The sequence below is a fragment of the Capra hircus genome, chromosome 11 (genome assembly GCF_001704415.2).
Source record: "Capra hircus breed San Clemente chromosome 11, ASM170441v1, whole genome shotgun sequence".
In the NCBI taxonomy this organism is placed as follows: domain Eukaryota; kingdom Metazoa; phylum Chordata; class Mammalia; order Artiodactyla; family Bovidae; genus Capra; species Capra hircus.
In genome coordinates, this window is record NC_030818.1 from 95,830,852 (window position 1) to 95,846,203 (window position 15,352).

The window sequence follows — 15,352 nt, forward strand, 5'->3', positions numbered from 1 at the left end:
AATTCATATCCCATTTGGGGGTTTAAGTCCTCTTGATACCTGGGTGAGTTCTGAGCCTGGCCCTGGCTGACAAGGGGCATGTTTTCTTTTACTACACTGGAGAAGTGGAGAAGGAAGGAATAGTCCTGCACTCACCTCTGACACGTGCCACTCACCCTAAAGCAGGTTTATCTGCTGAATGAGAACAGCCTCTGGTCTTGGAACTCTGGTGCCACTTCTCAAAGTAGGCTCAGGAGTGCCTGTGCTTGGGGGGGGCATGTGTGTGTGTACAGATCAGTCAGCCATGCAACTTGTGACTACTGTCCCTGCTCCTGCAGCGTGCTGGACTGGGAAGGGACACTTTTGAGGAGAAGGCAGGGTTCCTGATCTTCAGGAGCTTACAAACTCACTACAGAGTACCAAGAAAACACGCCGAGGCAGAGAGAAGTCCCCAGCGGTGCACATGACAGACACATCATCTGAAGGCACACATCTGAAGCAGACTGTGACATCAAAAGCAAGTTTTGGCTTTTTTTTTTTTTAAAACCAGACAAGTTCTGACTTTGCATGTACACCTTTACTGTCTGGATCCTTCTGGAAAGGCGTGAGTCCAACCACACATGAAAGATGTCTGGCACTGCACCATGTGCATATTAAAAGATACTACTGTACGATCAACTTCACATTTCAAAACCACTTCTGTTAAGAGAAGACATTTTTATCTACTCGAAATAAAAAAAATAGAACCTGAATATGTTAAAAATAAACATTAAAAAACCACTCCCCAAACTGTTAATTTAATTGAAATATAACCCTTTGGTATTTTGTTAAATTAGCAATTAAAAAGGTCACAAGCAATTAAATGAAACAAAAGCCACACTGTGTTCATCTACATTAATGCTGAACTGGGTCTCCTCGTGAATGACAAGATAAATTGTAACGGTGCCTTCAAAGACTTCACAATGCATTTTGTCAAAGTCGGGAGTGTTCACGTCTCTATGTGCCATGGATTACCATAATGTATTGTGTCAAAACGCTCAGGCTGCAATAACTCAAAGATGTATTGTGATAGATCAAATTTTGGGGTGGGGCCTAAAAGTGACTTGAGCACCAGAGCTCAAATGGACTGACAACAGGCTCTGGAAGGATGACAGAGAGCACTTCCAGGATACAGAAAGCACGAGGGACAAGCAGGAAATCCGAGAGAGGAAGGAGCTGAGGTAAGGAACCAGGAAAGAGGAAACAAGGAGCAGCACTTGTCTCAAAGGCAAAACCAGCCTGGGGAAGAAGGGGCAAAAGGAAGGGGAGAGAGGGAGGTGAAGGAAGAGCGAGGGGGCGAGAGCACGAGGGTTAGGGTGTGGCCTCGGGGCTTGGCATCACCGCAAAGGGGGCTCGGCATCACCGCAAACAGCCCGGAACGCTGTGTTCAGAGTCACAGAGCCAAACCGAGCTCTGGCACTGAGGGTCCGGAGCGGGCCAGAAGCTTGCCCAAGGTTCCACTGTTGGGAAGAGACAGAGCTGGGACGCATCTATCAAGACCCCTGTCCCTTCTTTCCAAGTCACCACGCTCCTACGAGCAGCAGCAAGGACAGGGACTAAGGTGTGGATAACTGTCACCTCTAAGTCAGCTCAGGGCCCCAGGCGTGGTGAAGGAAGTCGCGGGGGGCGGGGGTGGAGGTGGGTCTATAACCTCAATACTATTTTCTTAATAACGACAGTAAGACATGATTTGCCCTTTTACATCTATTATCTTGCAAGTGCACAAAGTAATAAGAAGTTCACTGATAATGTTCTGATTCCACATTGCAACCAACCTTTAAGTAACTACCACTTGAGTTTTGGTAGAGTAACAAAAATTCATATGCACCCTTATTGAAAAGGCTATTGAAATACTCCCCTCTTTTCCAACAATGGATCTATGTTAGCCAAATTTTCCGTGACTATTTCAACCAAAATAATGTGTTGTAGCAGACTGAATGCAGAAGTAGGTATGAAAATCCTGGTGTCTTCCAAGCCAAACATCACAGCAATTTGCAAAAACAGAAAACAGTTGCCCATTGGTTCAGAAGATTAGTCAATAACTTATCTTCCTGATGGTACAAAAATAAATGCTTTTCAGAGAAAGGAAAAAAAAACCAAGCCAAAATAAAACAGTGCTGCTCTTATCATTACATTTTTATAAGAAAATATTATTAAAAAAATTTTAATAAACATGTTACTTATGTTAACACATAATGGATTTACCATTGTTTTTAATGAATTCATAAGTCATTTAAAATCTTTCAGTTTTTAATTTCTCATAAAGAGATATAACCCAATAAACAAGAGCTCTTTGGGGGTCTCAATAATTTTGAAGTGTATAAAGAGGTCCTGAGACCAAAAAGTTTGGGAATTGCTGCCTGTATTCGTTCTCACACCACATCTTCATTGTCCCTGGACACCATCTGGACAACCACGATGGGCAACAAAAGCGCGAGTACAGCTCCGTACCTGTCTTACATCCCTGACAAGAACCGCAAACAGAAAGCCTGTACACACACAGTTAGAGTAACAGGCTTCCTGCCAGGTGTCAGATCAAGGCTAATTACAACTAATATTGTTTAAGAAGCGTTTTCATATACTACATGATTTCACTGTAGCTGAGGGAGACACTCAGAGGCAGTACACACATAACTTTCTTTCAGACAAATGAGCACTAATGATTAAATTAAAGTTCAGATGAACTTGATGTACGCCTCCAGCAGATGTCTTATGTTCCTGGACACAAACTACATGGAACATCAAACTTCATTTTATGATTCAGTGAATCTCAGGTCAAGTCTAAAAGGCCTAAGTCTAAAAGGCCTCATCTAGTCAGAAGTTAAAGCAACTTCTATCTTTCACCTCCAAAAAGATCCACGTCAACTTTAGGGCTCAACCAAAGTTCAAGTGGCCTTTGCCATGTCCTTATCTGTGGGCTTCCCTGGTGGCTCAGATGGTAAGGAATCTGCCTGCAATGTGGGAGACCTGGGTTGGATCCCTGGGGAAGATCCGCTGGAGAAGGGAATGGCAACCCACTCCAGTATTCCTGCCTGGAGAATTCCATGGACAGAAGTGTCTGGTGGGCTACAGTCTATGGGGTAGCACACAGCTGGACACGATCGAGTGACCAAGTGGCAGAGTAGTTCATATGTACACTCGCTGTAGCAGGATGGCCCTGGTGGCCCCTCCTCCCAGTCACCCAGCACCAACCATGTGCCAGAAGCCGTGCTAGTGCTTTGGGGACACGGGAGGATGGCAGCAGGGTTCGCACTTGGCTGGTGCAAAGAGGCTATGAAGGTGAGTCGTGCAAAATAAAATGGTGTGGGTGGGGGGGACAAGTCTTCAGAGAGAGGCGCTATCATCTCAGGACCTGACATGCAGTGAAAGACTGTTGTGCAAATGACGGAAGAGTAAGCAAACTGCCTTCTGCCCCATTCTATCTTGCAGCCTTATTGCTACTCCCCAGATAGAACAATGCCGGCTTCAGCCAAACTGGATTTTGTTCCGGTTACACCATCTGGCCAGAATGTCCTTTCCACTCTAAAATTTATACACTTAGAGGTCTAATCCACATGGAGTCTTTTCCTGCTCTTTTCCCTGAAATCCTGCCACCCTTTGCTGAAGGCTTTCATTATAAGTGTCTTACATGATAAGCATCTGGACTCCCTTTCTGGACTATGGGCTCCTTGAGGGCAAGAACATTCCATCCTATAGAGCGCAGAGTAGATGCTCAAAAAACGCTGTTGGTGGCCTGAATGAGGTTGATGTCACACATTAACCGTAACAGTATCTGAGTTGTACACCATCCCTTGTGTTTTACCTCAGTTACTAGAACCTGACACACCAATCCTACTTTTCCATGCAGACGCCTTATGAGACAGGGACCCTGCCTCAGCAACAACTTCAGTGGCAACGAACATTTACTGAGCGCTTATTACATGGCAGACACTACGCTCGGCACTTACATTATCTCACTTCATTTTCTCAATGCTCCTTTAAGCTGGCTAATAGTCTCCTCCTTGCCCAGGTGAGAAAAACAAGGCTCAGAAAGTCATCCTGCTAGTAGAGTCATACAACTAACATAGGCTGGAGTTAGGACAGGAACCCAGGCCTAACTGCAAAAATGTGCTCGAAACCACCACATAACCCCTTGGGTAAAAAATGTTCCTTAGATGGACTGGGAATGTACAAGTTCATGGGCCATAACAGTATCTAAGGAGAAGACAACCATGCCTGGCTTTGCCAGAACAATCAGGGATAAAACCTTACTCTCTCTTCTCTGGTAAGACTCAAAGCTAGTACGCGAGTGAGCCATGGAGAAAAACTCTCCTTTAGCACTCTATATCCATCACATTTTTTCCCCAAAGTCCTTTTAAGTCCCCAAAGACTCATAAGCCCCCAACTTCTCTTCTATTAAACACTTCCCTTTGGCTACTAGTCATTTTTGCTGGTCTCTAAAAAATAATCAATAGGTGATATACTGAAACACACACATGCGCACTCCCATGCCCCGTGCAGTAATCTCTTCAAAGCCTCCAGGATCATACAGTAGGATATAGCCTTCACTGAATTTGCCGTGCTGCAACCAGGTAGGGATCCGTGCTGTCACTGCCTAATTGATTAAGCTCTTGGAGTCAGAGCCTTTCCACAGGGAGATTTCAGACCCTCGATAAATCAGGATAATCTTGTTTTATGAGGTGATCACAAGGAAACGATTTCAGGTTTGTAGAATTCCTAAAAAGAGTGGATTGTGGAGGCGGGGGAGGTTTAAGCTCTGCGTCCAAGCTCCTGTCTGGCCCCCAGTCTCATCTTTCAGCACACTCTCCCCTGCTCATTTCATTCCACTCCATTCAAATACACTATCTCAAGCACACCAAGCTCTTTCTCAAGACTTTTGGACAAGTAGTCCCTTGGCTTCTGGAACATTTTTCATACTCATGATCTGAATGGCTCCTTTTCATTCTTCCTCAAGGTCTACTCTCACCAGTTCCAGAGCCCTCCTATATACTCTCACCCCCTTCACAGCACTCAGAGCAGCTGTGAACTCCATGATGTGGGGGCTGTGTATTCTCTCTACTGTCCCAGGACAGTGACTGGCCCAGAAGAGGGGCCTTCCATGTTTGGAGGATGAATGAGGAAATATATGTCCAGAGTGAGGCCTATACAGGATCAATCATGACCATGCACAGGTCTGAACCACTCGCTCATTACAGGTCTGCCTGGAAGTTAGGCTGATGACCGATTCCCCTCACTTCCTCTTCTATTGTGTCTGTCCCTGTTCAAAACACAGGAAAAGTAATGGAGTCTTCTAAAGAGCCTGGGCATTTTGGACAATTTACATGACAAAATATCTTAAGAACTGTAACAACTGATCAACACTGAGGCATCTCTCTGACTCCAGAGTCACAATGAGGGCATGCACGCTGGAAGAACCCCACCTCCCATCAGGGGAGTCACTGCAGAAATGTCACCTGCTGTGCCACTCGACCATCAGGCAGGGGCTGCAGGGCAGCTTCCAGGGCCAGGAGCCCACCAGAGGGACGCAAATCTCTGTGCCCTCACTTAGAGCCTGTACGGGCTGTGTGGCTCGCCAAACATATTTCCACACTGCTCTAATGTACCAGTGTATCGCTTAATGAAAGTTCTTAATTGTAATTCAATTAATTACATACACAGAGTCCCCAATTACATTTTCCAATAAGACATTGGCTGTGGTACAGGTCTAAATGCACTTAACCAATTTTAATATATTAAGACCAATTTCCCTTGAATACTAATTACTACCTAATGATAAAATGAAAAGGGGGGGGGAACTTTCAACAAAGAGGGGGGAAGTGAAAATGCAATTTATGTAGAATTTCTCAGCCCAAAGAGCACAAGGCAGACACTCACTGCTGAAGAAGTCGGTGTGGACAGGGCACACGCTTGTTTCCAGTTCAGATCAGCACTGTGTCGTGCCCTAGAGATCACTCACCCTCGGTGCTGGCTGTTGCCCAAAGGGGCCCACAGGAAGTCTAAGAATCTAGAGGGAGAAGAGGAATGACAGGGAGGTAAAAGGCCACCGCGCCCAAGCGAAGACTAGCCAGGGTGTCTGGACACACAAGCACAGCAAGTGGCCAGGACTCGCGCTGGGCACTGCGCTTTACCACATGCATTTAATACACACAATTTCATTTAATCCTTAAAACAGCTCCACAGGGAAGGGATTCCCACTGGGTTTTACAGATAGGGAAATGGAGCTCAGAGGAGGGCTTGCCTAAGGACATGCTGGGGCCCCAACATTCTGCCGTTCCCCTACAACACACTGCCAACCAGCTCAAGGCAACCAGACAGCAAGAGGCGGAGATACAGGTATTCTGGCCTCGGGGATACCGTGTCTGTTTCATTTAAATTCTGTTAGTGTGCAGCAAGCAGGGAGCTATTATCCAATATCTACTTGAAAAAATTCTCACCCATACAGAAAATTCCTTACAGGGAACACGTTTCCCCCCACCAGAGGCAGACACGTAACCGGCTTTCAGCAGTAATTCAACCTAAGATATCCACCGCGAACACCACAGTCATTACCATTTGTAAATAAGAGTTTATTTGCAGGATCACATTTTTTTTTTTCTCCCGCTTTTGAGGATTGCTGTTGTGGTATAATAAAAGAGGCTTAAAGCCCTGGTACTTAAGTCACATGATAGAAATTGGAGAGATTAGCCATTTGTAACTGAAGAAGGCAAACCCTCCAGAAGCCAAGGAGAACCCCGAGGGAGTCTCCAGGGCTGGCACAGAGCGCACATGGGAGGGGGGATTGGCCCGCTAAGAATACGCACCAAGAAGATGAGACGGAAACACACCAGTATCAGCAGTCATTCACCGCCTGCAGTTGTTTTTTTACTGAGCAATACTGATGGGAGTTGGTGACGCCAGTGGTAAAGAATCTGCCTGCCAGTGCAGGGGACTTGAGATGTGGGTTCGATGCCTGGGTCAGGAAGATTCCCTGGAGGAGGGCATGGCAATCCACTCTAGGATCCTTGCCTGGGAAATCCAATGAACATAGGAGCCTGGCTGGCTACAGTCCGTGAGGTCGCAAAGAATCAGGCACGACTGAGCGTCTGAGCATGCTGATGGGGGCAGGGGGGAGGGAAAATCCCAAGTACCTAAAGATGATGAAATTCTCAAATCTAAAGATGCTAACCCCAAACCCAAGTTCCTTTTAAATGTCATCACACACTTGTACCTTGGAGCCCCAGGAAGCAGCCTGGTGATGCTGGGGTCTCAAAAGGCTCCCTTCCCTCCTGAGGAAGGAACCACATCTGACCACGGGCACTGAGATGTAGGGGGAACTCAAATCTAGTCCCTGCCCTGTGGGTGGGGGTGAGTGGTCACAGTCCAGTGTGGGAGTGGGGAAATCCATCTAGTGGAATCAGTATCAGACAGTGGTAAGGAGAAGGACTCTACCAGAGCCCAGGGAATGGCGGCCAGGCAGTCTGCAGACGCTTTGAGAAGGAGGTGCCTTCTTTCCTGGGTCTTCAAGGGGAAACTGAGGAGGTGAAAGAGGACTCCCCAAAACTGAGACCCTGAGACACGCTCCTCTGCTGCAGTCCAGCTATCTGAGGGTCTGCCCACCTTGAGGGGAAGCTCTTCCTCAGTGCAGCCTTAAATTAAGGAGACTGACTTCACTAAGGCACTGAAATAAGGGAAGGTCTCCTTGAAAAGAAAAGGAGAGCAAAGGAGATTAAACAGATATTTAAAGAATCTTCTTTCTATGCAACTTCTTTAAGGAAACAATTAGATTCAGCTCTTTCACTAGACTTAGTGGACAGAAGACACATTTTTCTAGGTCCCCTAATTATTATTCATGTGACCATGAGCAAATCACCTTCTTAAAGCCTTAGTTTCTTCTGTAACATAAAGATGATGACCGTGCATGCCTAGTTGCTCAGCTCTGCCCAACAATGGGCAACCCCATGGACTGCAGCCCACTAGCTCCTCTGTTCACTGGATTCTCCAGGCAAGAATACTGGAGTGAGTTGCCATTTCCTCCTCCAGGGGCTCTTCCTGACCCAGGGATCGAACACGCATCTCCTGCACTGGCAGGCAGATTCTTTACCCACTGAGCTGCCTCGGAAGCCCAAAGATGATGACCACACAAGCCTAAGAATAACAGCACCTCCATCTCATTTAATCCTTACAACCACCTTGTGAAACGGATTCAACCACTTCCATTTACACAGGAAGCTGAGGCTCAGAGAGGTGACCTGATTTGTCTGATGTAAGAGGTGGCAGTGTCCAGCTAAGGTCTGCCTCATTCTAAACACCATGCTTTAAGCACTACTTTGAACTGCCATGCGGGCAGACCAGTGAGCGATAAAACAGGGAGGACACAGTGTCTGACGCTTCGTGGTACTCCATAAAACCGGTTCAATTTCAGGTCTGTTTCAGCCCTGATGATGGGAACTTTCAAGTTTCTCTCTTAAAGCTGTGGAAACAATAAGTTGGTATATGCGGCATCTTTCTTCTAAGGCTCTGGATGGGCTTCCCATGTACAAAGAGTGGGTAAAGGGAAAGGTCGCTGGCAACATTTGGTAGAAAAGGAAAATGAGGTTCAGTCTGCTGCCAGGATTTATATAGGCACTTGGACAAGAATGGAAATCTCCTAATGTCACATCCTCTCTAGAATGTACTCAGGCTTCCTTCTGGGCTGATTCCAGCTTTGAGCAGACAGTTGGCTGAAGGATGCAGTGGATTATCAGACGAGAATCCAAACTGGAAAGCTCAAGGACTTTGGCTCGTCACTTTCTTATTTAGGCCAAGATCCAAGCACAAATGTTGCCTCTCAGTCCCTAGGCAGAAACTCTTGTCACATTAGCTTCATTTGCAAGCTTCTCTCTTAATAGTACACAAAGACGATTGTCATCACCCTTCTTAGGATTGAAAATTTAGGTTGCTGTATCAACAATCTCAGGGTAGACTTTCGAATCAGACAGTTGACTGAGAATTCTGGTTCGTCACTTAGTGACTAGCTAACACTGGACAAGTCACAACCCCTCCCTACAATCAGAAAAGCATGTTGAAAGGTGGTTGTGACAATTATAAGAGAGGGAGCAATATGTATAGCATGAGCCTTACAGTTGCAGGTCTGAGTAATTAAAAAAAAAAAAATCTTTTGATGTGATTGGTATAAAAAGCCATGCCCTGTCCCTCTGCGGAAGAAGTCTGAGGCTTATGCCTGCTCTTACGGCAGTCTTCTCCATCAAGTGCTTTTCCTTACAGGTGTACCTCTTCCGGGACACCAAAGCACAGGTGCCGGAAAGCGGCCTGCTTCTGAGCTCTCTGGCCCCGCGACACACACTTCCCCTCTTGCCCTGGCCCCCACTCTCCTCTCCCATTCTGCACACTCCCTCCCCCACCACATACCTCCTTGAGGGCCCAGACAGTTCCAGTGCTTCCGACTGCCACATCCATGCCTCATCTGCTTTATGAGCCACGGAATGCTGCTCTTCTGTTATTTATTAATTACAGTTAATATTTATTGAGTGTTTTATTATGTCCCAGGCACCATTTTAAGAGCTTTATGAATCTGCCCATCAACCTTATGAGGGTAAATTAGCTACCTAAGAGAAGTTAAGTAAGCTGTCCAAGGTCACACAGCCAGTTAGTGGCAAGGCCAGAATGTGAACTGAGGGTCTGGCTTGACAGCGTATTCCCTTAAACACTGCATGATAGATGCTTATAATTTAGCTCAATGGCTTTAAGGATAGCAAGCCCATCCTGATCAAATACAGTGACAGAAGTGAAAAAAAAATCTTGTTTTTGAAACATTTTTCTTTGTCTCAGTACAACTTCTTAATAGGTAGCTACTGGGGAACAATATGCATTCCTGATTGGTATTTCTATTTAAAATTGAAAAAAAAATCTTTTCTATAAAAAAGAAGAAATAGTTTTTATGGTTTACTTCCATTTTAGAGAGACTAGTTATAATATTCCATTGATTCCAAACCACTGACCACCTGGCACAGTCTGTACGTGCTGGCACGGTCTTCTTTCACTAATAAAGTGACTTTGACTCAAAGGCAAGCACTGAAAGGACCTTGTGAATCCTTTAAGATGGGGGTGCTGAGGCTAACAGAGGTCATGCAACTTAATTAAGACTATGCTCGTACTTGGAAGTGGAAGTAGAGTAAGAACAGGAGACCAGATTTCAAAACTTTATCCATCGATCCTTATAGCTTTTCTTTCAGAGTGGAAGAAAGTCGCTCAGTCCTGTCCAACTCTTTGCGACCCCATGGACTATACAGTTCATGGAATTCTCCAGGCCAGTATACTGGAGCGGGTAGCCTATCCCTTCTCCAGGGGATCTTCCCAACTCAGTGATTGAACCAGGGGCTCCTGCATTGCAGGCGGATTCTTTACCAGCTGAGCTATCAGGGATCCCAAATGTGTGTATATATATGTCTTTATGTGGGTGTATTCATGCACATATACAGAATATGTTTGCATATGCTTAGATGATCCCTGGAAAGATACCAAAGACACTGGGAACAACTGCTGTCTCCTGCAGAGGAATTAGGCGAGAGAAGGGAGGCTAAAGATTTTCATTATACTTTGTTACCTGAAATTTTTTTGCATATCTAAATATTATATATCCAAAGTCTATACCAATATCCTAACACTCTTTTACCTTATTCAAATAACAAGAAGTCAACAATTTGAGACAGAATCCACTACAGAGTTCCAACGTACAGCACAAGGCCCAAAATGGGTGAAGAGTGAATATTAGGTGAATTAATAAAGGTGAGTCTGGTATGGATCAGGTATACCCTCAAAGCCAAAGCCTTTGACTGTGTGGATCACAAGAAACTGTGGAAAATTCTGAAAGAGATGGGAATACCAGACCACCTGACCTGCCTCTTGAGAAATCTGTATGCAGGTCAGGAAGCAACAGTTAGAACTGGACATGGAACAACAGACTGGTTCCAAATAGGAAAAGGAGTACGTCAAGGCTGTATATTGTCACCCTGCTTATTTAACTTATGTGCAGAGTACATCATGAGAAACGCTGGACTGGAAGAAGCACAGCTGGAATCAAGATTGCCGGGAGAAATATCAATAACCTCAGATATGCAGATGACACCACCCTTATGGCAGAAAGTGAAGAGGAACTAAAAAGCCTCTTGATGAAAGTGGAAGAGGAGAGTGAACAAGTTGGCTTAAAGCTCAACGTTCAGAAAACGAAGATCATGGCATCTGGTCCCATCACTCCATGGGAAATAGACGGGGAAACAGTGGAAACAGTGTCAGACTTTATTTTTTTGGCCTCTAAAATCACTGCAGATGGTGACTGCAGCCATGAAATTAAAAGACGCTTACTCCTTGGAAGATAAGTTATGACCAACCTAGACATCATATTCAAAAGCAGAGACATTACTTTGCCAACTAAGGTCTGCCTAGTCAAGGCTATGGTTTTTCCAGTGGTCATGTATGGATGTGAGAGTTGGACTGTGAAGAAGGCTGAGCGCCAAAGAATTGATGCATTTGAACTGTGGTGTTGGAGAAGACTCTTGAAGGTCCCTTGGACTGCAAGGAGATCCAACCAGTCCATTCTGAAGGAGATCAACCCTGGGATTTCTTTGGAAGGAATGATGCTAAAGCTGAAGCTCCAGCACTTTGGACACCTCATGAGAAGAGTTGACTCATTGGAAAAGACTCTGATGCTGGGAGAGATTGGGGGCAGGAGGAGAAGGGGACGACCCAGGATGAGATGGCTGGATGGCATCACGGACTCGATGGACGTGAGTCTGAGTGAACTCCGGGAGATGGTGATGGACAGGGAGGCCTGGCGTGCTGCAATTCATGGGGTCGCAAAGAGTCGGACACGACTGAGCGACTGAACTGAACTGAACTGATACCCTCCAAGACTTGACAGTGTAGTGGGAGAGACAGACATCAATCATTCATTTGGAAAAATAGATAATTATAAACAGAAATATATGCCATGAAGAAAAAGTAGTATGCTCTATGATGGAATATAGCTGGGGACCCAAAGTGAGGGATGGATGGGGTTTAGGCAATGAGGGAACAGGGAGATCACAGGTGGCCTCTATTAAGGTGACATCTAACTGAGAAGAAGGATGAGAAAGTTAACCAGAGTAGAGGAAAGAAGAAACTGCCTGTGTGAAAGCCCTGAGTGAAGCAGGAATGAGGGAGAGTTGGCTGCTGAGATCAGTCTCCACACGTTGCTCCTTAAGTCAACTGGGGTACAGAGGAGATGAATGGTCAAAATTCACAAATCTGAAACTCTAAAGAGAAGAAAAGAAATTAACTAAATTTTAAAGAGGCTTTCTTGGAGAAGGAAATGGCAATCCACTCCAGTGTTCTTGCCTGGAGAATCCCAGGGACGGGGGAGCCTGGTGGGCCGCCGTCTATGGGGTCGCAGAGTCGGACACGACTGAAGCGACTCAGCAGCAGCAGCAGACAGGCTTTCTACACAGCACTAGGAACCACCCTATGCTGCCTCCAGCCAAGAGTATGAAAATGGTCAGAATTTTCTAAAACCTGATGACTGACCAGTGATACTGACAGGGCCAGATGCTTTATATACAAAATAGCCTTTGCCACAGAAAAGGCCTGACATTTCTAAGCCGTTTCCAGGACTGTTCCTAATTTAGGAAGACAAGTTTAACAGATTAAATATTAATCACAGAGGGCCAAGCAGGATGCAGACTCTTTACCAAAAAGCATGAAATCAATCATTTCACCCTGGGATTACACTTCTGGCGTGAAGGCTGAGGTCTGCTTTGGAAAACAGTCACTTCAAATCTGCCTAGGGAGGCCAGACCACTGAGCATTCCCAGACAGGGGACTAGTGAGCATGTTGCAACGGACAAAGCGGACATGGAGCGAGGAGGCCAACGTACTGTTCTCGCGGACCAGGCAGAACTCCCAGGCGCTCTGGCTCTCCAAGGTGCTCTCCAGGTCCACGGCGATGTTGGGCTCGCTCTGCTTCTCCAGGCGGTACTGAGGGCCTGGAAGATCAAAGGGGCAGGAGGAGGGGAGGAGGCTGAAACAGTGAACTGAACATTGAGAAAACACCACACGCCGGCGAACAGCTGACAATGCATTAGGAAAACACTGATGTCTGCCTGGCGTCTAGCTATCCAAGATGGAAGAGTCTGAGTTTTTTTCCCCACAAGGTTTCACATACTTGTCTGTTCTATTATCGGGTCTACTTTTGTGCAATTCTCCCCTAAATGAGATGAGAAGTAAAAGGCTTTTGAGTTGGACTGACTTGGAACCACCATTGTGGCTACAATGGTTTCCCAAGTAGGAGCAGGTACCCTCCCCTCCCTGCATCTCTGATTCCTGATGTGTAATGTGGGAACACATACCTTGAAGGGTTATTGTGAAGATTAGATATGAAACAGGAAAAATACTTAGTAATGTACCTGCCTCATAGGAGGCACTCTTACAACATTATAATTATTATATGATAATGAATAACCAATTACAAGCAGAAATAAAGTATGCTTAGAACCCAAAAATGAAGAAAAACTTTTTAAAAAGCAGATAGGGTAAAATATAAACTCCAGGTTTGGGGGTTATAGTGACAGAAGGATAGTAGCTGTTGACTCATGTTTTTGTTGAAATATTTATGAAAACACAAAAGAAGCACAGGTTCAATAATACTGAAGACCAGGAATATTAGCTACCCTGCATCTCAAGGGGCTTCTGAAAGATCTTAAAACACTGGGGCACTTTATACATTTATTCATGTATTTCTTTGTCAAGCTATATGGCAATCTTGTTCTTCTCAGGTAACACCTAACAATCCAATGATTGGATTCAAAAGACTGTTCCTGTTGTTGTTAATGGGTATTGAAAAGATTAGAGGTGTAAGAAACTGATTATTTTGACTATGAAAGGCATGTTTGGTCAGACAGGAGGTGGGAGAGATCTGAGGAAGCGCCAGAGGCCCTGCGGGGCTCCCAGGCCGAACACATATTTTCAGACATGTTCCTCAGGGGTCGTCATCTTGTCGGTTACTCGCATCCGACACTTCTCCTTCGTCAGTCTGGAGGCATTTCACTCACCTCCAGCCATTCCTCTCCCATGCTCCTGAGTTCATCCGCAGCACTGCAGGTGCAGTTCAGTCTCATATTCGGTATATTTATCTTTTCCCTAACTTTTCTCTATATTTGAACTTTTCTCTAATTTCACTAGCATTTCTGCCGATCACCAGAATTCTTACATACGTTCAGTCCTTTTTCACACTACCTAGAGGTTTTAAGCCTGCACTAAGTTAACAATGCTCAAGACATACAACTATGTAAGGACATGCATGCTCAGAAGTCTATACAGTTCTGATAAATTCTAGTACACTGTATTCAGGTCAAGAATGCCTTGCAGTTCAACATTCTACACAGTTCAATTTTAGTTCTAAAAACATAAAGCGAATAAAGGTGTGGAAATACAGATATTTCTCAGTTTCCATGAGCCATCACCCGGCAGCGCCAACATCTGTCAATTACCGAGCCTGCCTGCTGCTGCCACTGGATGCTTTCATACTCACTGGTGGGAAGAAGTCACCGGAAGTCACACGCAGCTAAGCTTGAAGGAAACTTAGCTGTTGCGAGAGTCCCAAGATCCCTTTTCCCTGCCCCCTCACCTGCCGCTGTCCCCTCCCCAACCTCCTCCCCACTTCACAGCCCTGGGCAGCTTCGGCCTATTAGAGAGAAGAGAGCCACCACCAAACTTGGGGAGCTGCTTTCTGAAATACTGGCCTGTTAATTTCCCACAACCCTGGTATCTCCCCGCAACACAATGCATACGCACTGACGTTCGTTCCTGTGAATTTACAGTAAAATCTGGGTACAAAGTTTAGCTGTAATAATTCATTTTTTTAATGACAGTCAAATGTGGGAATAACCCAGACCTAACAACTGGTGGTGCAGATGATAAAGAATCTGCCTGCAACACAGGAGACCCAGGTTCGATCCCTGGGTCGGGAAGATCCCCTGGAGAAGGAAACAGCAACCAATTCCAGTAGTCTTGCCAGAACTCCATGGACAGAGGAGCCAGATGGGCTACAGTCCATGGAGTCGCAAAGAGTTGGACACGACTGAGCATCTCTGAGACTCCAACAGGGAGGCTGGTTAAACAAAATATTGTGAAATACCATGAAGATATTAAAAGTGATGTTGCGAAAGTATTTGATTTTATCAAACATATTTATAATGTGCTAGTTTATGAAAAATTATAACACAACATGTGTAAGATGATTTCAATTGTGAAAAATATACGTAAAGTAATGGGGGGTGTACTGGAAGGTTACTTCCAAAAGGTGAACAGTGATTATACTGGAGAG

General features: G+C 45.3%; 1 protein-coding gene across 8 annotated transcripts in view; it reads right to left on the reverse strand.

The window, feature by feature from the left end:
- The window catches only part of MAPKAP1 (mitogen-activated protein kinase associated protein 1), a 239,815-nt gene that overhangs the window by 48,116 nt on the left and 176,347 nt on the right, over nucleotides 1–15,352 (reverse strand). For 7 of the 8 annotated variants that reach the window (XM_018055771.1, XM_018055769.1, XM_018055770.1 and 4 more), the window contains one exon: nucleotides 12,906–13,013. The exons of the other annotated variant lie outside the window; for it this stretch is intronic. In XM_018055771.1, coding sequence (XP_017911260.1) covers nucleotides 12,906–13,013 — 108 coding nt within the window. The remainder of the gene's footprint in view (nucleotides 1–12,905; nucleotides 13,014–15,352) is intronic. 8 annotated transcript variants of the gene reach the window in all.